Raw genomic sequence first — 26,340 nt, forward strand, 5'->3', positions numbered from 1 at the left:
TTCCTTGTCCCTTTTTTAAATTTTCTTTTCCCTTCGCCTAATCTCGTCATGAGTCGTTTCGAAGATGAAATGTCGACTACCAATGTATCTCTCTTGGAAGAGGATAAACAGCCGTTACCAAGAACACTTAATACTTCACCGTCTTCAATAAGTGGAAGCAAAAAGCCTGCTCAAGAAAATTCAGAGTCGTCACAGAATAAAATGACTAGTAAAGACTATGCTAAGCTGGGCTCACTGGCTCTGAAGCACCAAGAGAATGTAAGGCATGACATTATGTTATTGTTTATTTAATATACCTTAATATAGACGATAGATGGTTTAAGAAAGGAAAACTTTGATTTACGACTTAGTTTGTATTTTTATGAACAGAGACTGAGTGATATGTCACCTGATAACTTGGACAATGTTTTGAAGGAGGTATGAAAATAGGCAATTGTTGTCATCACTTATTTTTTTACAGAATGTCAATCTTAAAGTGACGATTCAAACACTTTCACAAGAACTTAAAAAATACAAAAATGTCATTTTGGAACTAAATCAAGCAGTCGAGATATTACAAAATAAACCTTGTCCCAAAATACATGGCATGTCTTCCGAGGAACAAGAAGAATTTGAGCGAGCAAAAGCAGATGCTGAAGTGTTGCATGAAGAAAACGATAAACTCAGCAAGATGATGGCTGATTTATCTGCTGAAAATGTCAAGTTACGGTCAACATTAAGAACTCGAAACACCACTTCAAACACAGACCATAGCTCCACCGGCAGTGTGAGTTCTGATCGACAACAACAAAATTCAGAAGAAATGGCTGAACTTTATCGCAAGCTAAGACAAACAAAGCTAAAAAATGAAGAATTACAAAGAATCATTCAACAACAAAATGCTGCAAATAGAATGTATAGTGGTGTAGGTAAATACACTTTTTGTTATTAAGATCAGATCCTTACTGTATCAGATCGTGATAGTTTATCAGGGAAGAATATCAAACTAAGCCGACAACTCGAAGAGGTAAGTCTTTTATAATCAATCTGTGCAATGATAACAGGTTAAAAAAGGAATTACAAATGGAAAGACAGAGAAATAATCGTCTAATGAATGAACTCGAAGAAAAGTCACAACAAATTCAAGAATTGCAACTTGAATTAGAGCAACGGACTCGCTCATTACAAGAAACAAAGCAGCAATTGCGAGACAAAAATATAGAATACGATCAATTATCAGAACAATTTGAAGACCTTCGTGTCAATAATGATAATATGGATACTTTGATTGAAAATATTCGACAACTTCAAGACGAAAATGACGAACTTGCAAACGAGATTCAAGACCGAGAACAAGAAATTGAAGCATTAGAAGCTGAAGTAGAGAAATTATTGTCATATTTAGAAAAGAAAGAAGAAGAAAGGGAAATACTGAAGAATGAGCTTCAATCTGCCAATGAGTCACACGATACAGATATTGAAGCCTTTGAAGAGCATCTTGCAAAAACACAAGAAGAACTAGACAAAAAAGACCAAGAGAACAAAGAACTCATGTTGGAACTAGACGAGTTAATCCAAAAGTCAAATCATTCAAAGAAGAAATTTGAAGAGGAACTTGAAAAGCAATACAATGAATACAATGAGCTAGTGGTAGCCATAAGAGATCGTGATGTGACAATGGCTACATTAAGAGGAAACTTTGAAGCCAAGACAGATACCATTCAAAGAGAAAAGGAGCTTTTGCGCGAAGAAATGGAAGAGCTAAAAGAACAATTTCACGAAGTCTACGATCAACTAAAAGAAAAAGAAAGATATATTGCAGAATTAATAAGCAGTATTGATAACAGGGAAGATTCTGAATTCTCGTTTTTAATGGTAAGCATCTCTTTTAAACGTCATGAGACTAATACTTTTCAATACTAGTCTGAAAAGATTGAAGAAAACAATAAAAAGTGGATGGAGAGACTAGAGTCAATGGAGAAAGAATATCAAGATAAATTGAAGCGTGAGCAAAGAAAAAGCAATGAACAATTCAGCATCAGAGACAATGCATATCGAGCATTACAACAAAAACTTGTCTCTGCTAATCAAAAGAACTCGCTTCTAAATACTCTCCTCGACAAAACGAAAAGACCTTCAGAGGTAAGATGCAAAGAGATAATGTCATATTAAAATATGTTATGATTTTTAGTCATCCAATGATAAGCAGGACAAGTATTCTGTGTTAGCAAGATTGAACAACGAATTGAGAAAAGAGCTTGAGGACCGTGATAGAAATTTGGAAGTAGAAAAGAAAAAAAGTCAAGAACTTGTCACTTTATATCAACAACAAAAAGAATCTATTTATTCCCTTCAAAAGCAGTTAGAAAGAAAAGAAACTCAATTGACAAACTCTTTGTTAGCGCGAGATGTATGTAAACAATATATTCTAAAATTTGTTCAACTCATTATTCTGGTTAGACTTTGAAAGAAAAAGGTGAATATATGGAAAATATTCTTTACGAACAAGCGACTGGTGGTCATTCATTTCGCGAAAGATCAGGCTCAGCCATGAGCTCATTTTAGAATATACCTAACGTATACATAAGCCTTGTAAATATTTTAGCATATACTCTACATGTCGTTTCTTGTACAACAAATGTACCAATATCATTAGTTAAGACATGTTGATCACTCTTTTGTTCATACCTCTCAATTTAAAATGAGACAAATGTCAAAATTAGAATGATTATAAAAGCTTGACTGTTAAAATGATGGTTGTTAAATCAGATAAATATAGAGCTAGAGGCATTTTACTTTTGGAAAAAAACTCCCCATTTTTATTCGTTGCAAACAATAGAATATAGACCATAAGTGTCATACACTGACCCGAAATAAAAATTAGCCTAGTTTTTTGTCATTTGAGCTCAACAACAAAGGTATCATGATCCAAGAGCCCTTTAATTGAAGTAACAATATAAATATTATTCATGTGTCTCATGCTCTGCTTAATTTCTAGGATTTGATTTTTGCTTGTTTAATGCTTTATTTTTTTTAACAAAGTGTGGTTACTTATTAGACAAATATATATATATATATATATTGATATTATAAAGGATATTAAGCTTCTTCTTTACCTCCACCTACTGCACTTCCGCCTGCTGCGGCTGTGGCCGGTGCTGGTGCTGCACCAACAGCTGGAAGTTGTGGAATGGATGGTAATTGAGGAAGTGTTGGTAAAGCAGGAACAGGGGGCAATTTAGAAACTTGAGATACTTGAGACATAACGCTTGTAGATAACTGACTTAATTGAAGTGAATTTGCATCTGTAGAAGGCAGAGAAGGAAAGTTGGGGAGCGGAGGGATTGATGGTATAGAAGGAAGTGTATTACTGTTGTTTGGGTCTACCTTGGATTGAGCTTCACTAGTTTTTGATGTGATTTCCTTTGTTTTGTCTATTGCTTTGTTGCTTCTCTTGGGATGAATGACATAGGCTTGAACAATAACCATCCAACACGCAACGAAAAGAATCGGTAGAATATGCATATGACAAGTTTTTTTTTTTTTTTTTTTACAAGAAAAACAAAGAAAACCCAACTTGTTTATATAGAATTTTTGTATGTTTGGATCTTCTGTATGTAAGAAGAAAATCAGACTTTGTTTAGGGGAGATGTGAGTGTAAATTCCATATGTACACTCTATACCCAGGAAAAAAAAACGTAATATCACTTTATGCATGAATGCCTTCTTTTTTCTATGTTACAATTTGTACTTGCTGTTGTTGTTGTTAAAATGTGCATGAGGTGCATGCTTGTACATTGGATCTACAGAATAGGTAGTTAGTAGATAAGAACTATTATGTATAACATCATTTGTTGTTATAATGAGAAAAAGTGCATTATCTAAATAAAGTATTCAGCAGGATGAAAACATTGACTACTACACTGGCATTATTTATATACATAGCAGTAAAAGAAAGCATTGGTATTTTGAAATGTTTGTTTTATTGTTACTGTTTCAATTTCTAAGTGATACAAATGTAAATAAAATAAATGGATGAATAAATTTTAATCGTCTTTTGGTGGACCTGTTGCAACAATGGTACTGAGGTCGGGTGGTGTAACAGCAGGTAGTGTAGGCATGGTGACAGCGGGTAAAGCAGGTGCAGCAGGAACAGCAGGTAAACCAGGAAGGCCGGGAAGCGCTAAAGCAGGCAAGGCAGCAGGCATAGGAACAGCAGGTAGTGTGGTAGGTGGTGGGTTTACAAAGTTAGGAAGAACAGCAGGCACATTGACGTTTTGTGGGCAGCTTGGGTTAGGTGGGTTCTGAGGCACAGCACAATTGGGTGGTGGAGGAGGAGGGGGGGCAGCAGCTTGAGCTGCTTGACCAGCGCCTTGGCCAGCAGCTTGAGCAGCATTTCGTCCAGCATCAGTAGCTGATGGTAAGCCGTCACCAAATCTCTTTTTAAAGTTTCTTAATTTGCGTCGACTGAGTCTTTTTGCGGATGTCTCTTGAAACAATGTGACTAAGGCTACAAGAGCTAGTAACACTATAATCTGAGTGAAGCGCATAATAACCAAGCAATAGATAAAGAAAAGAAAAAGAAAAAAACTGCCAAATTGATAAATCTATTTATAAGCTAAGGAAAAGGTAATGCGATGTATGTGCTATGTGTCAGTTCCAAGCTGATTCCATATTGAAACAAATAAAATCAAGCGTCAATCATCTCTCTATGGTCCTGTTCTATGAGACGGTTACTCCTTTTTCAGTATGCATAAACTCTGTTCTTCTTGACTAGCTGTTTAGGAGCACGTACATTGATTAGTATTTGCTTTTTATCGTGCTGCATTCATGTCATTTCTTTTCTCATTCAAATTGATGACCATTGTTGCCAACTATATGAAATGACTATGGACTAGTATTTGATCTTGTCAGTGGCAATTCAATTCACAATGAATTTATTGTCATCAAGACATTAGGATCATTGAGTACTCAAATTGAAGTTTGAATCAATCCTTTTTTTTTTTTCTTTAGGAATTATTAAAAGTGGCAATTCTAACTAAATCAAGAAGAAGATTGCGGAAACAGCCGCAATGAGGATATCAGGGATTTCCGTCATTTCAAAAGTGTATAGACGACAATGGTACAAGGTTGTTTGTATACCAAAAAGTCGATCCTTAAGGGAGAAAGTGCAATTTGTTTCTCCTTATTTAGTTTAGAAATGATGATACGCTTTCTCTCTTCCTTTCTGTAAGAAGCCTCTAAACAAACAGTAGACCATTGAAAAGAGAGAGAGAAAAAAAGGGGGAGAGCTTATTTTGTTTATAATGAATATCCTAAATTACTGCTCAAAACAAAGAAAACAATCCCTTTATTGAATTTAGTTGTACATGTCATCGTTAACGTAAACTTTTACAAATACATCGAACAACAAAAGGGAATGTTTATACATAGTGATACTTTTAAAAAAAAAAAAAAAGGAAAAAGAAGAGTGTTACTTTACTATACAACAGTACATTTAAGGAAAAAAGGCCCTTAATTGGTATGGTAAACATTTGAATTGTATTCACTTTTTAATAATTATATTTTTTTTTGTTATCCAACAAGAGTGTCGTTACTCCTCAAAACTCCTTCTTCTTTTCGTCATAACTTAAACCACCAGGACCAGTGCTGACCAATAATAAGAAACCACCAACTGTACTTAAGGACTGGAAGAAATCATATCTTAAGAAATCACGCTTATAATAGCTGTGTTGGACAGACCAAAAGTTATTTACAAACACATTAAGGACAGAGAGGAACAAGACCAAGAACATGGCAGACCATTTAGCCTTGAAACCAACAGCCACCATCACACAGGCAGCCAAGCCCAAAAGAGAGACAGCAAGACGTAAGATAGACCAGTCACCATGGAAAGCAGAACCGATAAACAAAAAGATAAGCAAGATACGGCCAGCCAATTGCAAATACATGCGACGGTTTGTTTCAGACATCTGTGGTAAGGCAGCAAACATTTGTTTACGCTTCACCATTGTTTCTGACAAGACCATCATTAAGCCACCCATCACTGACAAGTTACGCAAGAAGAAGGACATATCGAAAATCAAACCATAACCAAATGCTTGAGCTACAATAACACCCATAAGACCATAGATAGCATAGGCTTGGTGTCTTTTAGCTACAATGCAGAAAGAAGCCACCAACATGGTCTAATCTTGGTTATTATAAGCCCACTCCTGTTTAATGAACTTACCAAAACGTTTAAGCCAAGAAAAATGTGGCTGATACCTGTAGGAAAGTGTCTGCTTTGTTCCATAAAACTAATTTGGTCACTCCACTGCGTCACTATTCTAAGGGAATCTTCGAGGAATGTAGCCACAATAAGGAATCTCGACATGGCGGGAATGTATGGCTTCAAAGGTTGACCTACTCTGTCAAGGAAGTCTTCTGCTTTTGTACTAAAAGCTTCCATTTGTTCTTTTACACTATCCATGACTGCTTACTAAAGATTAAGAAAAGAAGAAAAAAGAGGGAAAGAGAGAGATTGTATTTACGAAAAAGAAAAAAAAAAGAAAAAAGAGGGAGCAATGCGCCCGATTTAATCACATATACTCGCTCTCTCAATTAACATCCAATCAAAATGTACCACACCGGAAGCGTACATTCGGTATGAAAAATAAAAACTTGCTTTTTCTTTTTATACTTGTCATTTGCATGAATTTATGCTTATATGGAAACTTTTAAAATAAGCTTCACTTTGTTTTGTTTTGTTTTGTCATGAAATATCTTGTTTCTTTATTTTGATAAAATCAGGAACATGTTTATAAATAAGCACAATTTATGATCCGTCTAAATGTGTGTATGACACATAAGCAAATGTAATTATTTTAAGCGACAGTCAATGTTTGACCAGCAGTCCAAGTTTGTCCACCAGCCAATGCAACCCAGTCAGCAACACTACCAGCTTCAACGCAGATCATGTTCTTGTACTCTTCATCATCAAAATCACCCATACCCTTTGCTTTTTCAATCCAAGGATTCCAGACAACTAAACAATGGTTAGTCTATGACTGAATGAATATTTGCTTACCAGTATCTTTCAAGTTTGACTTTTCAATCTGAATGACAGAACCATTGCCTACTTCGAGTGTAACATTGTCTGGTACCTTTTTATAAACACGGTCGACTTCACTTGCAATAGTCACTTTTTCGTTTGTCTCGGTTACCTTAGCACCACCTTCCACTTTATCAGTGTATTCACAAGAAGACAAACCATTAACTGCAGACTTGGTAACATCCTAATAATGGGATGAGTCTCAATGGGATTTTTAAGGATTAAACTTACAGGCACGCTAAAGTAAGTATGCAAAAGGGTATTAAATTCAAACGTATCTTCATCTTCGTTCTTCAATTGACAGAATGTCTTGAGTGATTTACTTGACAAGGTGACTGTGTAAATCAAACGGAAAGAATGAGGCCATGCATTACGTGCTTCTTGAGGGATTTGAGTATCTTTTAAGCCAAATCGAACAGCCACTTCATCATTATCAGTCACAATACCAAGGTATTCCCAATAATTGTTACGAGCAAAACCTAGCAATCAAAATAAATACACGCTTCGTTGGTTTTGCTTCGTGTTCCTACCGTGTTGAGGGAGAGCAATCTTTTCTTTAGTACCAAAGATAGGGAAACAAATAGGGATACCACCACGGATAGCCTTACTTCCGTCGCGTTTTGCTAACTTACTAACAAAAATACGTTCTACACCCTCAACAACCCAACTTGTGACAGTAGCACCTATCCATAAAATGCATAAATAAATAAAATAAGAAAAATAAAAATTAAATTATACCAAAAAGTGCAACTTCTGCCTTTGAACCAGAAGGATGTTCAAGCAAAATAGTTTTATTTGATTCACGAGCAGGCATTTATAAGGAAAAGATAAGAAAGAAAAAAAAAGAAAAAGAAAAAGACAGAGATATACACGCTTTAAAAAAAGAACCGCTTAAATTATTTGCTTCAAAAAAAAATATTTAATCCATTAACAATTGATGACAAATCACACGTTGATATTTCATTAGTTGACATCATTTTGGTCTTTAGCGTCAATGCCCTTTTCATCCCCAACAGGCGCCATATGCTCCTCCAATAGTTTTTCTTCTTCAGTAGAGGCGTTGCTACCTGCAGGATGGTTACGTTGTACATGCAGGTCTGTTTCTCCATTGGGCAGTGTCTCTACAGTCACCTTGGCTGTTTCTCCCGTACGCACACCTCCATCAATCAACAAGCGAGCCAAGGGATTCAAAAGTTTCTTTTGGATCAATCGATTTAAGGGACGAGCACCATAAGCTGGGTCATATCCACGCTCACCTAGCCATTCCCGTGCTTCTAAAGTAACGTCCAATTTGATGCGACGGTCGGTCGTACGTCCTTCAACTTCTTTAATACGCACATCAACAATATCTCTCAAGGCTTTCTTGGACAATCGATTAAAGATAACCATTTCGTCTATACGGTTAATGAATTCAGGTGCAAAGGATCGTCTGACTGCATCCATCACACTTTCTTTTGCACGGGGACTGACACCTTCATTGGCATATTCAACCAAGGCTTCTGCTCCTAAGTTGGAAGTCATAATAATGATAGTATTACGGAAATCAATCTTGCGGCCCTTTGTGTCAGTCAAGACACCATCGTCCAAGACTTGCAACAAGATATTAGAGACATCGCGGTGAGCTTTTTCCATTTCGTCCAACAAGACAACAGCATAAGGACGGCGTCTAACTGCCTCTGTCAATTCACCTCCTTCTTCATGACCTACATAACCAGGTGGAGAACCAATAAGACGACTGACACTGAACTTCTCCATGTATTCAGACATGTCTACACGAACAATGGCATGTTCTGTATCAAACAAGAACTTGGCAATGGTCTTACAAAGTTCTGTTTTACCTACACCAGTGGGGCCCAAGAACATGAATGAAGCAATGGGTTTGGAAGGATTCTGGAGTCCAGCACGACTAAGACGAACAGCTTCAGCCACAGAAGTAATGGCTTCATCTTGACCCACTACACGCTCAGCCATAACTTGTTCCATATGCAGCAGCTTTTCTCGTTCACCTTTCATCAAGTTTCTAACAGGAATACCTGTCATTTGAGAGACCACACGCGCAATATCATTTGAAGTAACACGCTCATGAATCAAAGACTCTGGATTCTCTTCCTCGGCTGTGTCTTGAGGTAACTGCTTTTCCAAGTTGGGAATCATACCATAACGAAGTTCAGAGGCACGCTGATAATTGCCATTACGCTGTGCTTGTTCCAAATCTGTCCTGGCCTTTTCCAAGTCTTCCTTGATACGCTTGATGTCATCAATCTTTTGTCGCTCTTCATTCCAAATGGCAGTCAAACGTTGTGATTCTTTTTGTTTGGCTTCCACTTCCTCTTGAAGCTTTTGTCGTCGTTCAACAGACATGACATCGGTTTCTTTTCGTAAAGACTCTAATTCGATTTGAGCTGTCATGATCTGTCGGTCGAGGTTTTCCAAGGCTTCAGGTTTGGATTCTTGTTGTAATCGAAGTTTAGAACAAGCTTCATCCAATAAATCAATTGCCTTATCAGGCAAGAAACGATCTGCAATATAACGATGAGAGTGGAGTGCAGCAGCTACAATAGCAGCATCAGAAATACGAACACCATGATGGACTTCATAACGTTCCTTAAGACCACGTAAGATAGAAATCGTGTCTTGAACAGTAGGTTCTTCTACCATAACTTGTTGGAAACGACGAGCTAAGGCAGGGTCTTGCATAATGTACTTGCGATATTCGTCAATAGTAGTTGCACCTACACAACGAAGCTGACCACGCGCTAACGCAGGCTATGATTGTGTGGTATGTTAAGTAACATGATTCCACAAATAATAGACTTTACCTTCAACAGATTACCAGCATCCATAGCACCTTCTGATTTACCTAAGCCTAGTAGTGTATGGATTTCATCAATAAACAAAATGATCTTTCCTTCAGATTCAGAGACTTGTTTCAAGACGCCTTTTAGACGATCTTCAAATTCACCACTACACAATGGCATAAGTATCTATCCATACATCATGTATCATTATTTACCGATATTTTGCACCTGCAACAAGTGCCTATAGAGCATGTGTCAATACAAGAAAACTGTATTACTCTATACCTACGCCTAAATCTAAAGCAATAACGCGTTTGCCTTGAATTGATTCTGGCACTTCGTTTGCCACAATACGTTGAGCAAGGCCCTATATAGAGATGATTAGATTCATACAAATTATCCAAAGCAACTTACTTCAGCAATAGCAGTTTTACCAACACTATACAAAAGATGAGTGACCTATGTATATCTCTTACAATTCTTACCCTGCTTCACCAATCAACACTGGGTTATTCTTTGTTCGACGAGCCAATCTATATTCAGCTTAGTCTACTGATTTCTAACAAGTAAGCACACTTACACTAAAAAGAAAAAAATCATAAGTTTGATATATATCAATCATAAATTAAACCTACCTTCCAATGTACGTCTGATTTCTTCATCACGTCCAATCACAGGGTCTATTGAAGTGCTCAGTTTGCATGGACAAACGCATAAAGTCCGACATCGAAATCTCCAGAACATTTTTTATACTTACCCAACTTTCCTTTTTCTGCCATTGCAGTCAAGTCAATACCCTTGGAGTTTGTCAGAACATGAGCAAAGAAGGCACTTTTGTTATGTCTACTTACGAATTGTTCAAGAGGTTTTTGCTGTTCTTGCTCTTGATTTGGATTTAATCGAAATCCACCACCTTGTCCAGGCGTACCGCCTATGTCTATGGTAAGAAGAAAAAGAAAATAAACAAGATATATTTGATTACCATTGTAAAATCGCTTCATGATAGGATAATTCAGTGAGAGTTGCCAGAGAGACGGTTTTGTCGTACTGACAAGTGACATTTTGACAGGACTTGTCAACGTAGTCTTGGGCGTCATACGCCTAGTCACTGTAGATATTTGTCTTTTAGGTACAACACGAATTGAACGCTGTGATAATCGAAGCATCCTTAACAATAAAGAAAAAAAAGAAAAAGAAAAGAAAAATCTATGCTAATGCGTTATGTAACAGAGTCCTTTAAAAAAATAGTCACGTCTATATAAAAATGGACACCCCCTTTCTTTCTTTTTGACAAATACTATGTTTCGACAGATCGTCTCACTTACACCATGTCAACGTCAAAAAGCTTTTTGTTTTTCTCGATTGGCACCTCTAGTCTATAAACGTTGGAACTCAAAAAGTACAACTGAGGTAGTACTCGTTTGAATTTATGTGTATTCTTATATGAACTCCATAGAAACTAAAAGGTGCTAACCCAAGTAAAAACATTGATTTGACCATGTTTCCCGCCGAAAATATTAGAAATTTCAGTATTATTGCACATATTGGTAAGTTAAGACAGCGTACAACCAAATGATTTATTCAGTCACTCATGATAGACCATGGCAAGAGTACTTTGGCAGACAGGTAAGATGTTATCCATGCATCATGAATTGACCCTGTTGAATAAGGTTACTTGAATCAACAAATACAATCTCAGCAACTGGATCAAACAAACAAGTGTTGGATAAATTAAAAGTTGAGCGAGAACGTGGCATTACAGTCAAAGCACAAGTAACAAAGATGCATTAATCAACATGAATTTACTGAGCCATATATAGACAGTATCCATGTTCTACAACTATAAAGGAAAAAACTATTTATTGAATCTGATTGATACACCGGTAATGAACGAAGCACAAGGGATTCTGTATTGAACGAATCATAGGGACATGTTGATTTTAGCTATGAAGTATCTCGATCATTAGCAGCATGCCAAGGCACACTTTTACTTGTGGATGCAGCACAAGGTATTCAAGCACAAACAGTGGCTAATTTCTATTTAGCCTTTGGTGAAGGGCTAGAAATCATACCCGTCTTGAATAAAGTAAGTGAGATATCAATAGCGCCATGGACTTATAGTACTAGATTGATCTTCCAGGAGCAGAACCTGAACGTGTCAAGAAACAAATTCAAAGTGCATTTGAGCTAGACACAAGCTCGATTTTACAAATATCGGCTAAATCAGGCATTCATATTGACCAAGTGTTACCCAACGTGATTGAGAAAGTACCACCGCCCATTGGACAGATAGATAAACCTTTCCGAGCATTGTTGTTTGATTCATGGTATGATAAATATGTAGGTGTGGTCTGTATGTTGGGTATGAAGGATGGTGTGATTCGAAAGGGTGATAAAGTGATATCTGCTTACTCAGGCACAAAATATGAAGTGACTGAAGTAGGTATCATGCATCCAGAACAAGTACCTACTGGTTATCTGTAAGTTATATGACTGCTTTAACTTGTTGTTTATGTATCAAATAGACATGCAGGTCAAGTAGGCTATATTGTATGCGGCATGAAAAGTGCCTCTGAAGCCCACATTGGTGATACATTTTATCATGTGGGATCCAATGTGGAAGTATTGCCTGGCTTTCAACCTGCTCAATCAATGGTGTTTGCTGGTATTTTCCCGGTGGATACCAATGATTTTCGCAAATTAGACGACAATATCAAGAAATTAACACTGAATGATGCTAGTGTCACTGTACACAAAGAAACAAGTCATGCATTAGGACAAGGTTGGAGACTAGGTTTTCTTGGTACATTACATATGGACGTGTTTCGACAACGTTTAGAGAATGTAGATAGGTTGCATTGCACAAAATAATGATTAATCAACTCATCTAGGAATATGATGCCAACATTATTGTCACACAACCGACTGTACCTTACAAAGGTAAATATATATATATACAAAGACATGCTATTCATTTGGTTCCTTTAGTGGTTTATCGAGATGGAAGTTCGAAACTAGTGAGAAATCCTGCTGACTTCCCAGACCATGAAGAACGATCTTTTAAGGTAGCTAAACTACAAGAGCCTATGGTATTAGCCACCTTGATTTTCCCTGATGTAAGTATACAATTAAGTTGTCCTGTGCTCATGTTCAATCTCTACAGGAATATATGGGAAAATTAATTGAGCTGTGTGGGGTAAGGACATGCGAAAGAAATTATCGTACGATTGAATTGTATATCCATAGTCCCGTAGAGGTGAACAACTTGAATATGTTTATGTTGATGAAACACGTGTCATGATGAAATACAGACTACCACTGGCGGAAGTTGTTACTGACTTTTATGATGAATTAAAGAGTCGATCTTCAGGCTATGCTTCATTTGATTATGAAGAAGGAGGATATGAAGACAGTGATTTAGTCAAAGTAAGCATATCTTTGGTGCTTCTGTTTTCTAAAAATCATACGATGATAGATGAGTGTACTTTTAAATTCAAAACCAGTAGATGCGTTATCTGTCATTCTTCATCGCTCTCAAGTCGAATTTGTTGGGCGAGACTGGGTCAAACGTCTAAAGGGTGTGATTCAAAGACAGTTATTTGACGTCTCAATTCAGACTGCATTAGGAACAAAGATTATTGCTAGAGAAACGTAAGCCATGACATACTGTTGATTGTGCTCATTCCTTTGTTTAGTGTTTCGGCCTTACGAAAGAATGTTACAGCTAAATGTGTAAGTAGATACAAGAAAATTCATGCATTCTGTATACTCACATGGCTTTAGTATGGTGGTGATGTTTCTCGAAAAATGAAATTATTACAAAAACAAAAAGAAGGCAAGAAACGAATGAAAATGATTGGTATGTGTTGAAGGCTGTTGAAAATAAATAGCTGCATATTAATTCTCTTTCTAAAGGCAATGTTGAGCTCCCTCAAAAAGCATTTTATGACTTTATGGACAAGAGTAAAGCTAACTAAGTTGATGTCATAATGGATGCAGTATAGATTGTGTAATAAAAGGTTGACATGTGCTACAATATTGAACTCAAATTAGTTGTTTTATTATTGCTATGAATAGAGAGGAGGGCGTATAAAGGGTAAAGAATATATAAGTTTTGTAAGCATAAATTAAGTAATAATAATGATAATAATAATAATAATAATAATACAAACTGGACCCTGTTGATCATAGTCCTTTAGGTGTCAAAGTAAGCTTAAGAGTGCTTCCTCTTCTTCCTGTAATCAAATCTTCTAGTTCTTGCATTTTTCGCTGTCTTTCTTCTTCTTCAGCAGAGACTAGCTTCTTGGGTACATTGTATGTCTTTATTTTACGTAAGGGAGTTGATTTGCTTGTTTCCATGGAGAGCTCTATAGAAGCTGTTGCTGCTGCACTAGCTGCCGAAATGGTTGCATTTGATTTACTGCTACTGCGACGGCGATCTTTTAATTTACTCTTGAATGATTTGCATGGCGCCAATTCAGTGTTCTTTGTTGATTGTTGTTGCTGCTTAAAGCCAAGGGTAGAAGAACAGGAGTGTCGACGAGTCTTTGTTGACTTTTGTGGATGTTCTCGAGGATCTGTGGTCACTGTACGACGAGATTCTACATGACGAATAGGAATACGCTCGTCTAAATAGACCATATCCAATGGATGAGTGGGTCTTGGAGGAGGAGAACTGGAAGAAGAACAGGTAGACATGGTAGTATGACTTCTCATGGGTCGACTATCCCGACGAGGCGAAGGCGATATTGAATTAGGTTGTTGAGGAATAGGTGGGGGTGAAGTCAAGGGTTGATATAACTCATCATATCGAAAACTAGAGAACGAGTTCTTTGTAGGTGAAACCAGCGAGTAGATACTGGTGGAATGTTGAAGAATAGGTGAAGAAATATGTATTTGACCTTTTCGACTTAATGGTGATTTGGGTTGATTTGCATCAAGTGGTTGTCGAAATAAACTTTTCTTTAGCCTAAGACCTTTCTTTTGTTCAGGAGCTTCAAGCATTATATGTTAAGGAATGTAATTGAGTTAGCAATAAAGAAAAAAGGAAGTAATAAAGAAGAAATGGAAAAAAAAAGAGAGAAAGAAAAAACGTTTTTTTATCCTGTCTATCCTCAATTTGTCAACGTAGTACTGAAATCCAATTTTGGAAGACAACTTGGCGGTGTTGGTCAAAGTTTAGAGAGAATGATCAAGTAAAAGAAAAAAGTAGTACAGGCAACAAGCTCAGATAAAAGCTCCGTGTACCCTACCCTCCAAGGATTTATAATTGCCACGTTTCTATCACTTTCCATTGGTTACATTGAGTAATCATGACAACTGCTTTAGAAAAAACGAAAAGAACATTTTAACAGCACATATCTTTTATAAGTAAGGAACATAATCAATTCTCACACACTATTTCTTTAACATAATAGTACACAAGCTGAAACAAATCATAGCATTATACACCGTATCTTTCCCTTTTTTTTTTATTGACGCTATAGTGTAGACTGTTTCAATGTAGTACACTTTTCTGTACCTTTTGTCTTGGTAATATAGGTACATAGAAAGTCTTGTCTCGAACCATAATGTATAGTTTCTTTGTCCTACTCAGTATTGTAGAAAGATAAAAAGAGCTATTGCAGTATATGCATTCTTTCAGGGTTCTTACATTAAATGTCAGAAGATTTACAACAATTTCTTTTTCTTATTTCATTGTGCTGGTATACACTTATCAATGTTGCTCTTTTTACTCTAGTCTCTGAGTTCAAGAATGACTAATTGATTAACTCAATATTCAGGTGTTTGTCCACAGTATAATGATATATATACTATGTACAAAAAAATGTTCAAACTTAATCGAGTTATGTTTTCATTTATTTCAATTTATTAGAAAGTGACTTCACTTCCGAAGTCGGTTTTCAGTGACAGATGAACGGTATCTATAAGTAAATCGAAGAAAAAAAAATAGCCAAACAATTCATCATGTTGAAAAAGAAAGAAAAAAAAACAAAAAGATCTTAAAGACAAGTAAACCATTAAATATTTTCAAAAGAGAAGGTCCCACCGAGAATCGAACTCGGATCACCGGATTCAAAGACCGATATGATAACCATTACACTATGGAACCGTGTTATTACTTGAGAAATTGCAAGTTCTTTATGACTGGCTTAAAATACCAAAATAATGACGTAAGTACGTTCTCCGACCCGAATCCGTTCGTGTCCGTACCGCTTCTACATTATGGGTGTACGTAGTAAAGGGGTGAAGCACCTTCTGAGTAATGGTTGTTCTTGTTCTGGGTGTTGTAATAGGTGTTGGTGATGATTCTGGTGCGTTCGTGGTGAACATGTGGATCTAAGGACCAACAAGAGTATTAGCAAGCAAAGCAATAAGCCATCTCTCATTTCAAACAAGTCATGTATTTTCTCAACAGTGTTAATTCCCATAATTTTCTTATACTCTTTCTTATGCAAGCAAATCAAGGCCTTTATTATCTTTGCTTCCTTTTTTACCCGTTATCTATCTGTACCTATCTATGTTCTTATCGTTGTATCTTAGTACATTGTACTCTCACCATCTAATTCCGTTGAACTGTATAAAAGCTGAATTACCAAAACCTTATAAAATTATCGAACTTTTCTAAAAAGATATTTTTGAAGGAGATTACCTGAGAATTTGGTGCTATTACATTCGAAGTAGGTTCTTTACAGTCTTTCCTTGATGCTCGTGTGTAATAAGTGATTAATCGGTTACCTTACTTCTAGAATATCTGCCTCAATTCTACTATAAACTCCCATATCATCACTGTCATTATAATTAGGCAATGTAGCATATAATACAGTCTAAAAACTACTAAATTAAACTCAAAGCTACCTCCTATTCGGTCTTTTGCTGAGTTTTTGCCGCGCTTCACCAGTCTGCTGCCTGTCTGGCGTTTCTGGTCTTATATTGTGACAATACTTTGCTTTCATGGATGATGTTCTATTCTATATACTTATTTATTTATAACTATTACATTTGTAATTCAAAGTCATTCCAGCCTGTTCCTAATAGTAGGTTGATATCTTCCATAAACGAATTAGCCGCCACCAAATCTGCTGTTCGATGGGAAATAATTGAAGCATGATTCACAGCATGAAAAGAACCAGATGAAAATAAATGTTGATGTGGGTTTTGATCGTCTGTACAAAAAGATGGATAATACCCGCCTGAAGCTATAAGCCCTTGATTGAATGTAGCTAGACCATACGTTAGTTATACTCAGATCTTTCTAAAGGGATACTTGCCAGAAATATGATGGTTTTGCATCATTTCGTTTAATCCAAACACATTGTTATTGTTTAGAAGAGCGTAGTGGTCATATTCGTTTGTTTTAAGAGATGATTCGGGTACTGTAGGTTGATTTTCAATTTGAATTTGGTTGTTGACAGAGGATAAAGGCACACTATGATGTATGCTATTGTTATTGGTTGTGCGAATGAATGTGCTTTTGGTATCTGATTTCAATGATTTTATGGACACTTGTTGATCTTCATCCAGACATTTTCGTTTTGTCTTTTTGGGTATCGAACTAACAAACGCATTAGATTCCATCACAAGCGTTGTACAACCCACCTATCGTCCGCTGTCATAGCTGGCGTTCGAAAGTTCTGTCTCAGGTGTAAACCTGGTGATACTTCAAGTGATGCGAATGCTCTCATACTAGATGGTGTTACCAGTTTGTTTGATAATACGTCCTCTTTAGAGTAATAGCTAATAATATGCTGTTGTACACCATCCACAAGGATAGACATGGATTTCTTGATTAATCCATGCTGCTTAAATCGGACTGAAGTAAGTGATCCTACAACAGCCTTTTCTTTTTGTCGCTTTAATAAATCAGATGCAACAATATAGCCAATATTAGGTTCAGGATGAGATAGATGCTTTTCTTTGCAAATCTGTTTCTTGTTTTGCAGTTCACGATAGATCAAAAAATGGCCCATGATACGTGAAGGGCTCCATGTTAATCCATCTGTCCATCGTTTCATGCCACTTTCTTTCTCGTCAAAACAAAAGATAGATCCACTTTGAATAAGGTGTCGTTCGTTATCTAACAGACGTCGAGTCACACGGGGCAATATACCTCGTTTGCATGCTTCAAATAATAAAAGGGAATCCTTTGTTGTCTCTATATAACCATGAAAAGTAATACAGATAGGTTTCGGTGTGCTAGTCATGAAAAGAGAAGAAAAAAAAAAATAATAAAGCGATACAGTTTCTCACACTATTTATGAATTTTTTTTTCTTTCTTTTTTTGTACACTATTGTGTCGATACAAGTAGTTTTCTTATCATAATTGTATGTGTTATTCTTTGACCAAGATAAAAGACAAGAAGCGTTAGATATTCTATACCATCATGTATTTCTGCAGGATAAGACTATCACATGGATTTTTCTCACTATAAAAAAAAGTACAGTCAGCATCATCATTGGCTAAAATCCCCCCCCTTTATTTTTTCTCTTTCTTTCTTTTCTTTCTTTCAATATGACACCAGCAGCCTCCAACATAGCAATAAACTTGAATCACGGCTGTACAGATTCACCACTCGATCCCAAATTAGAAACAACACAACATTACAACTTTAAGCATATTGAGCGCACTGTCTATGAACTAGCCGAAAGTCCTCATCCATTAGGCCAAAGTGTCAAGACAGCCCTACAAGTAATTGAACGAGCCTATCAAAAATACGGGTAGAGTGTCTATATATTAAGTCAATGACTGATCAAGTCTAGTTTGGATTCAATAGCACTTTCATTCAATGGCGGCAAGGACTGTACTGTCCTTTTACATCTAGTAGCAGCTGTATTAAGTCGTATGGAATACACTAAGCCAATACGTACAGTGTTTGTAACTTATCCTAATCCTTTCCCTCATGTGGATGCGTTTGTCAAGGTGTGTATTGAACGATATGGATTAGACTGCGTATATATTCCGGGGCCAATGAAGGCAGCATTACAGCAGTATTTGGATACTACGCAACCTACAAAGGCTATCTTTGTCGGCATTCGACGCACAGATCCTTATGCAGGTAAGTAGAGATATATGATCTTTTAGGTATATACGTATTGACAGGCAACAGCCAATCTTTCCCATTTTGAACAGACAGATAAAGATTGGCCAGATTTTATGCGTGTCCAACCTATTATTGACTGGAGCTATAAGCATATATGGGATTTCTTGCTTCAATTAGGCATCCCTTACTGTTCCCTTTATGACCGAGGGTAAAGAAAGGAAAGGCATATGTGTTACTGATACACTCTATAGATACACTTCTCTAGGAAGCATGGAGAACACATACCCCAATCCCGAATTAAAGGATGATACTCAACCTTGTGGATTTAAACACGCTTGTGAACTACGAGATGAATTACACGAAAGAGATGGTCGCATTGGTTCTTCAAAAAAATAAAATGCATTGTGTTACATTTCTTTTTCTTTTTCTTTTTTTCATTAAAGACATGCTCATCAAAGTGGAGCAAAATAGACACTTGATCCTGGTTACTTTATTCCTTGGTCTTTTATTATGTAGTTTTTATCTGTTTTATACACCTTCATCATCGCAAGTGATACCATTCAAGAAGAAGCTAATTCGACAACCTACTGTGTGTGATAAAGTAGATGCTGCATGGCTGTAAGATGAACCTCACATTATGATGATGAGCTGATTGTCTATTTAGTGCATCCGATAGAATCTATTGGGATGGTTGGATGGACAAAGCCATGTTCATCAAGACAGACGGTACCTTTACAAAAGGTCATGTCTATATTGAACAAGGACAGCATGTCTGTATTGTTGTCCTGGTAAGCTTCTCCTCTTTTTTTTAAGCATAGGGCTCATTTTATATTTGTATATATATATATATATATTAGCTTGGACCTACACCAGCCAAGGCTTCTATTAAAGATGAACAACATGATCATATTGGACCCAGTGATAGTATTACCATGTTTGCTGAAGGTGAACACTCGAAACGAACCATACAACTCGAACAACACCCTGAACAAACTAATGTCTATATGGCTGCTGTTCAATTCAATCAGCCTGATACATATACATTGGATACTACTACTGAATACAGACATTTCTTTTGGGAATCGCCTATTCACCATGCTTATCATCCATTTCAATATGCATCCCAAAACAAATTGGTCGTTAGTCCAGTCAACATGACCGAGATATTACCCTTATGCAAACATCATACGTTGACAGGTACTTGGGTAGACTTGGATATCTATGCAGCATCAGACGCACAAGCACTGTATACCATGTACGAGAATACCGAGAATGAACACAGTGTATACAACAAAGTGTTTATACCAGACCAGTGTCGATTTGAATACAAGAGCAGTGGTCATGCAGCACGTTGTCTGGGGAAACAAACGGTGCATGTCTGGGGAGACAACAATTTGCGTCGAAATCTGAAGGCTCTAGACAGCCAATGGTGTGGTTCTGATACGCAAGACAGGTGTGTATGTGATGATGATCATGAACCACCTACGCCTTGGATGATGGGCAAACCTCTCCTTATTCAAAATTCATGGGATATTGACAGTAAAATCTATTATTATCCTGTCCATGGACCACTTACATACCAACATGAGACACTGTTGGACAGAATGGCACAATACAAAGATAGTGTAGCAGACATAGTGATTCTAGGATTTGGAAATGATGATATTGAAGCATTACAAGTGACACCTAAACAGTTTGCTACTACACTCACTACATTCTTGGACCGTGTACGTCGAATCTATCCCCATCAACGCATTGTGCTGCGTACACCACAGTATTTTATAGGCAGTCAAGGGACTTGGAACACAGGTCGTTCTTATGCTTTTACTTTGGCTGTGCGTCATGCAGTCATTGGCCATGATATTCTGTTATGGGATACACATCATTTAGGCACAGACGAAACATTGTGTCCATCTATTTACTCTAAACGTCATGTAGTCAATATTGAAAATCAAATGTTATGGCATTTACTTTGTTAAATAAATCATGCTCTCTCCTTAATTTTCCTTACTCCTTAATTTCCAATATTTATAAAATATCAAATCTTTATTCTTTCTTTTTCCTCTTTTCTTTAATGAAACTCTATACTTTAATCTTGTTCCTTGCTTTGATTGGTACTGTTCTTACTGCTCCTGTTAAAGAAATAACCATAGAAGAACGTGGTGGTAAGTGAATTCATAAAAGAAATTCATCATAACTATTTGGTTAGAACGATGTCCATTTTTTGGGTGCTGATAAATACCCCCCTTTTTCTCTTTCCTTAAACGAAACTTATTCATTGTTTCAATATGTAACATTAATCAAAAGAAGGGGGAGGGATAAATCCCTTCATTAAATAAACATTCTTTTCTAAAGAAAAAATACATATAAAGGACATCTCTCTAGACTTGAGTTGTCTTCATGCGATTCTTCACTCTTCTTTTTGCATGTATGTTGGTATACCAAGTGACAGCTGGACAGAAGCTATGTCGAGCAAAAGATAAACGATCCCTAGAGAAACGAGCCAATTCTTTTACAGAACAAGACTATGCAAGAGCTGTTCAATACCTTAAATTATTGATGGAAGAATACGATAGTCGACATGCTGAAACAACAACAGGAACAGCCTCTGTTCATCCTGAATGGACAGCAAATACTCAACAAAAGACAGTAATCTATGAAGATACGTTGGTGCCGTGTGAAGCGGATATTGAAGAAGAAGATATTTTTGACTTTGAGGAAGATCCAGACGATGTAGACGAGCCTCCTGTTAAAGACGGTGTTGTTGTAGATAGAGAAGAGTAAATAAGGAGTAACAATAAACTTGTTCAACGTATGACAAACATAACGAGGAGCATAAATGTAATCAAATATAATTTGTAAAAAAAAAAAAGGTGTGATGTTGTCTATATAAAAATGGGTGTCTTTCTTTTTCTTTTCGTTTTCTTACTCATGATGAAGTATGTTCTTATTCTTATCTTATTGGTGTGTGCGTCTTTTACAACTGCCTTTGTGAAAAGGGAATTGCCTGATTCTGGAGAAGCAGTCAAGATTGCACAGACTGGTTTACGTGGTATGGTTATCACTGCAGGACATGCAGTCCAGAACGAATCAAAATTATTGGGTATCAGAAAAAGACAAAGAAAACAAAAGAAACTCAAGATTACAGCCAGCCCATACAATTCTACTAGAGGCAAGAAATCCATCTTGCCTCTTTTGTCTTGATTTATTCTTTTTGAAGAGTAACCACAGCACGAATACTATATAGTTGTGTGAATACATTATGTCTTTTATAAATAAACTTACCAATCACCTGAATGCATCACATCAAGAGCATCATTGATATGCTCAAAATCAAATTCGTGTGTAACAAATTCATCTACCTTGAGTTTACCATCCAAATAGTCCTGAACAAGACCGCCCATTTCACTGCGACCCTTTACACCACCAAAAGCAGATCCACGCCAGACACGGCCTGTCACCAATTGGAAGGGACGTGTGCTGATCTCCTTACCAGCAGCAGCTACACCAATCACAACAGATTCACCCCAACCCTTATGGCAAGATTCTAAAGCAGCACGCATCACATCAACATTACCCGTACAATCAAATGTGTATTCTAAACCACCATCGGTAATTTCAACCAAGTGTTGTTGAATAGGCTTATCGAGTTGAGTGGGGTTAATAAATTCAGTAGCACCAAATTCACGGGCGAGTTTTTCCTTGTTAGAGTTGATGTCGATAGCAATGATACGCTTAGCCTTGCTGTTGACAGCGCCTTGGATAACACTGAGACCAATACAGCCAATACCAAAGACAGCGACATTGTCACCTTCTTGGATCTTGACAGTCTTGGTGGCAGCACCGTAACCTGTAGTGACACCACAACCCAACAAACAAAGCTTCTTGAGACTGGGCTTAGGGTCGACCTTGACAACAGAGACATCAGCAACAACTAAGAAGCGTTCATCAGATGGCTTTCGCTAGCTTATGTCTATCTTACCTGTGTATTCAGAAAAGGTAGAAGTACCCATATAATGGTAGATGGGTTTACCCTTACAGGTGAAACGAACAGTTTCATCAGGCATCAAACCACGACCTTGAGTAGCTCTGACAGAGCCACAGAGGTTGGTCTTACCACTGGTACAGAACTTACACTTCTTACATTCAGCCGTGTAGAGAGGGATCACGTGGTCTCCAACAGCGACCTCAGTGACACCTTCACCAACAGATTCAACAATACCACCACCTTCGTGACCCAAAATAGCAGGGAAAACACCCTCAGGATCTAATATGTTTTAATATACGTTTGCTTTTCTTTTTGTTGACTTACCAACACCTGAAAGAGTGTAGGCATCTGTGTGACATCTAAAAAAAAAGAAATGATGAATAATCTATCGAAATCTCTAGAAAAAATATAAAAATTACTTACACACCAGTATAAAGGATCTTGATACGAACTTCATGAGCCTTAGGAGGAGCTACTTCAACTTCTTCAATAGCTACACAAAAAAATGAGTACATTTGTGTTTGTTTTCGAGAACTTACAAAGAGGCTTTCCGGCTTCCCAGGCAACAGCAGCACGACACTTGATAACCTAATCTTGATCAATCAATATACACAAACGTATTCATATAAAATACTTGCTTGACCAGCAGTAGAAGACATAGTTAGAAATAAATATTAAAAAAAAGAAAAAAGAAAAAGAAATGTTAAAAACACGTCTTATGCTCAGTTTTATGTCAACTGAGTTCAATTGACACTGTACAAATGACACATCAAAAACGTCACTCATCATTATATAAATAAACAAAAAAAGCGTGCCTTTTTTCTCTTTCTTTCTTTCTTTCTTATGCAACAACATATTATTATTGTCGGTGGCGGCGTCATTGGTGCTTCTTCTGCTTATTTCTTGTCGAAATATCCTTCATGTCGTATTACCCTGATTGAAAAAACTGAGATTGCCTGTGGAGCCAGTGGTAAATCGGGCGGCTTCCTAGCACTTGATTGGAGCGATTCGCATCCTGGCATGAAGGCACTTTCGCGGGCTTCGTATCAACTCCACCATGACCTGGCTAAAGAATTAAGCGGGGATCAAGCCTATGGATATCGCACCATGAACACGTATTCTGTCGTGTTCGATACAGACAAGACCAATAAGAAACGTAAACCTGTCAAGAGCGATATTGCATGGATTCATCAACAGCATGTACGCTCGTTTGAGCAGATGGGAACCACAGAAACAACCGCCCAGGTAACTCCACCTTTGTTTACTCAGACTCTAGTGGATGCAGCTGTCAAGACAGGTCGAGTGGAAGTCAAGGTGGGTCAAGGTGTCTCGGAGGTATTGTTTGAGGATCAAAAGGCTGTAGGTGTTGAGTTGAAGAACGGAGAGACCTTGCATGGTGATCATGTTGTTGTGTGTATGGGGCCTTGGAGTGGTCAATTGAAACTAAAGCAAAAGATTCCTGTGCATGGATCGCATGTCCATTCAATTGTGTTGAAGCCTGAGGATCCTACCATCCCTAACCAAGCGATTTTTACTGCTATTTTAGACCATGGCACAACTGCTGAGCCCGAAGTGTATCCCCGACCGGTAAGCGACAACGTTACTCGAATTGCATGATTCACATTATTTCTTAGGATGGTACTGTATACCTATGTGGTGCAGCCGATAAAGAACCTTTACCTGAATCTGCTGATTTAGTCAAGGTAGATCAAGAAGCCATTGATTTGCTTATTCGTCAAGCCAGTATTGTTTCTCCTCAATTGACCAATGTACCTCTACTTAAATCCCAAGCATGTTATTTACCCATTTCTTCCAAGACAGACATGCCTTTAATTGGCCCTCATCCTGCCTATCCACATTTGTTTTTGGCAACAGGTCATTCTTGTTGGGGTATTTTGAATGCACCTATTACAGGTAAAATAGTGGCTGAATGGTTAATGGACGGTCAAGTCTCTTGTCTTAGTCCACAAGAGATTTCCTTTTTTGTTCCAGAATAAAATGACAACCCCTACTTATTGTTCTCTCACACACACATATAACTTTTTTTTTCTTTTATTTTCTTTTTCTTTCTTTCTTTCTTTTTATGTATTGGGATGTCCGTGCTTGGCAATGCCTGGCTATTACTTTTATTGTTTTATTTGATACTCGCGAAAGCACAAGCTTCTCGTCGTAATCCTTTTATATGGTATCTACATTGCAATTGAATTTTTTTATTTTTATTTCTGCATAAACTTAAAATATATATACATATAGGCAAATTTTAGCTGAATATGATATAGCAATATCCAATAAGACAAAGCATTACCTTGAAGATACGTCTTCTAAAATATACAGCCAAGATTTTCAAACTGTGTTTGAATATAAGGATTATTTTGGCTATAATGAAGTATGTATTATATAAACCATCTTTGTCTAAATAATGTGTAGCGCCTTGTGATTGATTTTGGGGATGGATGTGCACAAACCATACAAGATATCGAAGCCATGAATGGTCATTGGGCCACCAGTCCTTCCATGATGTCACAGCCTTCCGTTGCCCTTGTTCGGCGCAAAGGTAGTTGTGTACGTTGGTCAGACAAGATTGCGCATGTTCAATATTTATCTGCTGAATACAACCTACAGATCACAAGTATTGTGATTTATGACAACATTCTGTACAACGACACTCAATTCATATCCGAATCCACAGACGATGCTGATTACCCTACATTTACAGATCCTTTACCTTCTTACCGAGATATTCAGTTCATGACAGAAGAAAATACACTGGACCTTGGCTCTACTTTTGTAGCTGTCTATTTTGTGCCATTGAGCTATATTCAGTACTTAAATCAGACATTGATCCAAAGGACATTTGAACCCAATGGCACACGACAAGTCTATACCCAATTGACCTTTTCATTGAGTGAGCACTACTTTCCCCCCAGTAACACAACCCAGACCAATGAGGATGATGCGTGGAACAGAGAACGAGAAAAACGCAATTATATCATTTATGCTATTACAGCAGGTGTTGTCTTGATCTTGGTTTTTTTTGTCATACGATGGTGCCTTGCTTTTCGAATCCAAGAAGACCAGGTTGAAAGAGGCGAGTCGTTGCTACTGAGAGATATTCGTGATCATGTGATTGCCTTTGACGATTTAGAACGTCTGTGTCCTGTCTTAAGATACGGCGATACAAGCATGACCAATACCGTCTGTGCTATCTGCCTCGATGAATTCTTGGCTGACTTCTTTGTGCGTGTGCTACCTTGTCATCATGGCTATTGTACTGCTTGCATTGGTAATTGACATACATACGAATGAGACATGCTTACTCCTTATTTCTTATAGATGTATGGCTCACCAAAAAATCATGTATGTGTCCTATTTGTAAATATGATTGTCGAAAAGCATTAGAGCCATCTTGTTCAAGTACAGTCATGGATCAATAAGATTCTC

The 26,340-nt window shown here is 37.2% G+C and overlaps 14 protein-coding genes and 1 non-coding gene across 15 annotated transcripts; 7 read left to right on the forward strand and 8 right to left on the reverse strand.

Annotated features, from left to right (window-relative positions):
- The first annotated feature begins 12 nt into the window (after window positions 1–12).
- B0P05DRAFT_528900 (uncharacterized protein) lies at window positions 13–2,885 on the forward strand. The gene is made up of 8 exons (XM_051576685.1): window positions 13–258; window positions 307–417; window positions 461–908; window positions 954–1,006; window positions 1,054–1,854; window positions 1,903–2,121; window positions 2,171–2,389; window positions 2,440–2,885. The coding sequence occupies exons 1-8, from the start codon at window positions 49–51 to the stop codon at window positions 2,542–2,544; spliced, it is 2,166 nt and encodes a 721-aa protein (XP_051438220.1). The 5' UTR covers window positions 13–48; the 3' UTR covers window positions 2,545–2,885.
- Window positions 2,886–2,954: 69 nt separating this feature from the next.
- On the reverse strand, window positions 2,955–3,530 carry B0P05DRAFT_528902 (uncharacterized protein). Its single transcript, XM_051576686.1, has one exon. It carries the CDS (start codon window positions 3,502–3,504, stop codon window positions 3,079–3,081), a length of 426 nt encoding a protein of 141 aa, XP_051438221.1. The 5' UTR covers window positions 3,505–3,530; the 3' UTR covers window positions 2,955–3,078.
- A 412-nt stretch (window positions 3,531–3,942) lies between these two features.
- B0P05DRAFT_528903 (uncharacterized protein) lies at window positions 3,943–4,565 on the reverse strand. The gene has a single exon (XM_051576687.1). The coding sequence runs from the start codon at window positions 4,527–4,529 to the stop codon at window positions 4,026–4,028; it is 504 nt and encodes a 167-aa protein (XP_051438222.1). The 5' UTR covers window positions 4,530–4,565; the 3' UTR covers window positions 3,943–4,025.
- Window positions 4,566–5,438: 873 nt separating this feature from the next.
- B0P05DRAFT_528904 (SURF4 family-domain-containing protein) lies at window positions 5,439–6,604 on the reverse strand. Its single transcript, XM_051576688.1, has 2 exons — window positions 6,212–6,604; window positions 5,439–6,167 (listed from the first exon to the last, which is right to left on the reverse strand). Exons 1-2 carry the CDS (start codon window positions 6,449–6,451, stop codon window positions 5,580–5,582), a joined length of 828 nt encoding a protein of 275 aa, XP_051438223.1. The 5' UTR covers window positions 6,452–6,604; the 3' UTR covers window positions 5,439–5,579.
- A 123-nt stretch (window positions 6,605–6,727) lies between these two features.
- On the reverse strand, window positions 6,728–10,614 carry B0P05DRAFT_504751 (P-loop containing nucleoside triphosphate hydrolase protein; the record flags this gene model as incomplete). Its single annotated transcript, XM_051575500.1, has 13 exons — window positions 6,728–7,006; window positions 7,049–7,256; window positions 7,304–7,551; window positions 7,603–7,726; window positions 7,811–7,945; window positions 8,087–8,434; window positions 8,543–9,838; window positions 9,892–10,036; window positions 10,086–10,111; window positions 10,160–10,237; window positions 10,285–10,309; window positions 10,356–10,403; window positions 10,502–10,614. The coding sequence occupies 13 exons, from the start codon at window positions 10,612–10,614 to the stop codon at window positions 6,846–6,848; spliced, it is 2,955 nt and encodes a 984-aa protein (XP_051438224.1). The 3' UTR covers window positions 6,728–6,845.
- A 381-nt stretch (window positions 10,615–10,995) lies between these two features.
- B0P05DRAFT_528916 (GTP binding protein) lies at window positions 10,996–13,924 on the forward strand. The gene is made up of 16 exons (XM_051576689.1): window positions 10,996–11,280; window positions 11,327–11,417; window positions 11,469–11,496; window positions 11,541–11,643; window positions 11,691–11,753; window positions 11,798–11,956; window positions 11,998–12,350; window positions 12,396–12,714; window positions 12,762–12,810; window positions 12,859–12,986; window positions 13,034–13,066; window positions 13,117–13,296; window positions 13,346–13,521; window positions 13,566–13,602; window positions 13,654–13,729; window positions 13,786–13,924. The coding sequence occupies exons 1-16, from the start codon at window positions 11,170–11,172 to the stop codon at window positions 13,845–13,847; spliced, it is 1,968 nt and encodes a 655-aa protein (XP_051438225.1). The 5' UTR covers window positions 10,996–11,169; the 3' UTR covers window positions 13,848–13,924.
- Window positions 13,925–13,953: 29 nt separating this feature from the next.
- Window positions 13,954–14,934, reverse strand: B0P05DRAFT_528917 (uncharacterized protein). The gene has a single exon (XM_051576690.1). The coding sequence runs from the start codon at window positions 14,872–14,874 to the stop codon at window positions 14,056–14,058; it is 819 nt and encodes a 272-aa protein (XP_051438226.1). The 5' UTR covers window positions 14,875–14,934; the 3' UTR covers window positions 13,954–14,055.
- A 976-nt stretch (window positions 14,935–15,910) lies between these two features.
- Window positions 15,911–15,982, reverse strand: B0P05DRAFT_t21. Its single transcript has one exon. It is a non-coding gene; the product is annotated as a tRNA-Gln (tRNA).
- A 514-nt stretch (window positions 15,983–16,496) lies between these two features.
- On the reverse strand, window positions 16,497–18,161 carry B0P05DRAFT_528920 (Gti1/Pac2 family-domain-containing protein). The gene is made up of 4 exons (XM_051576691.1): window positions 17,470–18,161; window positions 17,142–17,425; window positions 16,729–17,093; window positions 16,497–16,659 (listed from the first exon to the last, which is right to left on the reverse strand). The coding sequence occupies exons 1-3, from the start codon at window positions 18,072–18,074 to the stop codon at window positions 16,867–16,869; spliced, it is 1,116 nt and encodes a 371-aa protein (XP_051438227.1). The 5' UTR covers window positions 18,075–18,161; the 3' UTR covers window positions 16,497–16,659; window positions 16,729–16,866.
- A 134-nt stretch (window positions 18,162–18,295) lies between these two features.
- On the forward strand, window positions 18,296–19,384 carry B0P05DRAFT_528930 (uncharacterized protein). Its single transcript, XM_051576692.1, has 2 exons — window positions 18,296–18,588; window positions 18,631–19,384. Exons 1-2 carry the CDS (start codon window positions 18,383–18,385, stop codon window positions 18,932–18,934), a joined length of 510 nt encoding a protein of 169 aa, XP_051438228.1. The 5' UTR covers window positions 18,296–18,382; the 3' UTR covers window positions 18,935–19,384.
- B0P05DRAFT_528933 (uncharacterized protein) lies at window positions 19,329–20,906 on the forward strand. Its single transcript, XM_051576693.1, has 3 exons — window positions 19,329–19,529; window positions 19,576–19,699; window positions 19,769–20,906. Exons 1-3 carry the CDS (start codon window positions 19,357–19,359, stop codon window positions 20,888–20,890), a joined length of 1,419 nt encoding a protein of 472 aa, XP_051438229.1. The 5' UTR covers window positions 19,329–19,356; the 3' UTR covers window positions 20,891–20,906.
- A 1-nt stretch (window position 20,907) lies between these two features.
- Window positions 20,908–21,757, forward strand: B0P05DRAFT_528935 (uncharacterized protein). The gene has a single exon (XM_051576694.1). It carries the CDS (start codon window positions 21,312–21,314, stop codon window positions 21,693–21,695), a length of 384 nt encoding a protein of 127 aa, XP_051438230.1. The 5' UTR covers window positions 20,908–21,311; the 3' UTR covers window positions 21,696–21,757.
- Window positions 21,758–22,091: 334 nt separating this feature from the next.
- B0P05DRAFT_528942 (glutathione-dependent formaldehyde dehydrogenase) lies at window positions 22,092–23,600 on the reverse strand. Its single transcript, XM_051576695.1, has 7 exons — window positions 23,538–23,600; window positions 23,439–23,487; window positions 23,323–23,392; window positions 23,224–23,258; window positions 22,894–23,178; window positions 22,197–22,845; window positions 22,092–22,150 (listed from the first exon to the last, which is right to left on the reverse strand). Exons 1-7 carry the CDS (start codon window positions 23,556–23,558, stop codon window positions 22,117–22,119), a joined length of 1,143 nt encoding a protein of 380 aa, XP_051438231.1. The 5' UTR covers window positions 23,559–23,600; the 3' UTR covers window positions 22,092–22,116.
- A 144-nt stretch (window positions 23,601–23,744) lies between these two features.
- B0P05DRAFT_528944 (FAD dependent oxidoreductase) lies at window positions 23,745–24,926 on the forward strand. Its single transcript, XM_051576696.1, has 2 exons — window positions 23,745–24,486; window positions 24,534–24,926. Exons 1-2 carry the CDS (start codon window positions 23,920–23,922, stop codon window positions 24,894–24,896), a joined length of 930 nt encoding a protein of 309 aa, XP_051438232.1. The 5' UTR covers window positions 23,745–23,919; the 3' UTR covers window positions 24,897–24,926.
- A 388-nt stretch (window positions 24,927–25,314) lies between these two features.
- Window positions 25,315–26,311, forward strand: B0P05DRAFT_301115 (uncharacterized protein). The gene has a single exon (XM_051573474.1). It carries the CDS (start codon window positions 25,384–25,386, stop codon window positions 26,188–26,190), a length of 807 nt encoding a protein of 268 aa, XP_051438233.1. The 5' UTR covers window positions 25,315–25,383; the 3' UTR covers window positions 26,191–26,311.
- The last annotated feature ends 29 nt before the right edge of the window (window positions 26,312–26,340 follow it).

Source organism: Gilbertella persicaria (genome assembly GCF_025201335.1).
Source record: "Gilbertella persicaria strain CBS 190.32 chromosome Unknown B0P05scaffold_6, whole genome shotgun sequence".
In the NCBI taxonomy this organism is placed as follows: domain Eukaryota; kingdom Fungi; phylum Mucoromycota; class Mucoromycetes; order Mucorales; family Choanephoraceae; genus Gilbertella; species Gilbertella persicaria.

What these genes read in the sequence shown, in the direction of transcription:
- B0P05DRAFT_528904 (XM_051576688.1), bottom strand. Translation starts at nt 6,451, where the DNA reads ATGGATAGTGTAAAAGAACAAATGGAAGCTTTTAGTACAAAAGCAGAA. An exon ending in TTCTTGGCTTAAACGTTTTG is followed by an intron (nt 6,168 to 6,211) that starts GTAAGTTCATTA and finishes AACCAAGATTAG; the next exon opens with ACCATGTTGGTGGCTTCTTT.
- B0P05DRAFT_528917 (XM_051576690.1), bottom strand. Translation starts at nt 14,874, where the DNA reads ATGCTTGAAGCTCCTGAACAAAAGAAAGGTCTTAGGCTAAAGAAAAGT.
- B0P05DRAFT_301115 (XM_051573474.1), top strand. Translation starts at nt 25,384, where the DNA reads ATGAATGGTCATTGGGCCACCAGTCCTTCCATGATGTCACAGCCTTCC.
- B0P05DRAFT_528930 (XM_051576692.1), top strand. Translation starts at nt 18,383, where the DNA reads ATGACACCAGCAGCCTCCAACATAGCAATAAACTTGAATCACGGCTGT. An exon ending in CGAGCCTATCAAAAATACGG is followed by an intron (nt 18,589 to 18,630) that starts GTAGAGTGTCTA and finishes GATCAAGTCTAG; the next exon opens with TTTGGATTCAATAGCACTTT.
- B0P05DRAFT_528903 (XM_051576687.1), bottom strand. Translation starts at nt 4,529, where the DNA reads ATGCGCTTCACTCAGATTATAGTGTTACTAGCTCTTGTAGCCTTAGTC.
- B0P05DRAFT_528916 (XM_051576689.1), top strand. Translation starts at nt 11,170, where the DNA reads ATGTTTCGACAGATCGTCTCACTTACACCATGTCAACGTCAAAAAGCT. An exon ending in AATTAATTGAGCTGTGTGGG is followed by an intron (nt 13,067 to 13,116) that starts GTAAGGACATGC and finishes GTATATCCATAG; the next exon opens with TCCCGTAGAGGTGAACAACT. An exon ending in AAGACAGTGATTTAGTCAAA is followed by an intron (nt 13,297 to 13,345) that starts GTAAGCATATCT and finishes ATACGATGATAG; the next exon opens with ATGAGTGTACTTTTAAATTC.
- B0P05DRAFT_528900 (XM_051576685.1), top strand. Translation starts at nt 49, where the DNA reads ATGAGTCGTTTCGAAGATGAAATGTCGACTACCAATGTATCTCTCTTG. An exon ending in TGGACAATGTTTTGAAGGAG is followed by an intron (nt 418 to 460) that starts GTATGAAAATAG and finishes ATTTTTTTACAG; the next exon opens with AATGTCAATCTTAAAGTGAC. An exon ending in TAGAATGTATAGTGGTGTAG is followed by an intron (nt 909 to 953) that starts GTAAATACACTT and finishes TTACTGTATCAG; the next exon opens with ATCGTGATAGTTTATCAGGG.
- B0P05DRAFT_528942 (XM_051576695.1), bottom strand. Translation starts at nt 23,558, where the DNA reads ATGTCTTCTACTGCTGGTCAA. An exon ending in AAGATCCTTTATACTGGTGT is followed by an intron (nt 23,259 to 23,322) that starts GTAAGTAATTTT and finishes CTTTTTTTTTAG; the next exon opens with ATGTCACACAGATGCCTACA. An exon ending in CTACACTCTTTCAGGTGTTG is followed by an intron (nt 23,179 to 23,223) that starts GTAAGTCAACAA and finishes AAAACATATTAG; the next exon opens with ATCCTGAGGGTGTTTTCCCT.
- B0P05DRAFT_528920 (XM_051576691.1), bottom strand. Translation starts at nt 18,074, where the DNA reads ATGACTAGCACACCGAAACCTATCTGTATTACTTTTCATGGTTATATA. An exon ending in GCTATGACAGCGGACGATAG is followed by an intron (nt 17,426 to 17,469) that starts GTGGGTTGTACA and finishes TGCGTTTGTTAG; the next exon opens with TTCGATACCCAAAAAGACAA. An exon ending in GCAAAACCATCATATTTCTG is followed by an intron (nt 17,094 to 17,141) that starts GCAAGTATCCCT and finishes CGTATGGTCTAG; the next exon opens with CTACATTCAATCAAGGGCTT.
- B0P05DRAFT_528933 (XM_051576693.1), top strand. Translation starts at nt 19,357, where the DNA reads ATGCTCATCAAAGTGGAGCAAAATAGACACTTGATCCTGGTTACTTTA. An exon ending in AAAGTAGATGCTGCATGGCT is followed by an intron (nt 19,530 to 19,575) that starts GTAAGATGAACC and finishes TTGTCTATTTAG; the next exon opens with TGCATCCGATAGAATCTATT. An exon ending in ATGTCTGTATTGTTGTCCTG is followed by an intron (nt 19,700 to 19,768) that starts GTAAGCTTCTCC and finishes TATATATATTAG; the next exon opens with CTTGGACCTACACCAGCCAA.
- B0P05DRAFT_528902 (XM_051576686.1), bottom strand. Translation starts at nt 3,504, where the DNA reads ATGCATATTCTACCGATTCTTTTCGTTGCGTGTTGGATGGTTATTGTT.
- B0P05DRAFT_528944 (XM_051576696.1), top strand. Translation starts at nt 23,920, where the DNA reads ATGAAGGCACTTTCGCGGGCTTCGTATCAACTCCACCATGACCTGGCT. An exon ending in CCGAAGTGTATCCCCGACCG is followed by an intron (nt 24,487 to 24,533) that starts GTAAGCGACAAC and finishes ATTATTTCTTAG; the next exon opens with GATGGTACTGTATACCTATG.
- B0P05DRAFT_528935 (XM_051576694.1), top strand. Translation starts at nt 21,312, where the DNA reads ATGCGATTCTTCACTCTTCTTTTTGCATGTATGTTGGTATACCAAGTG.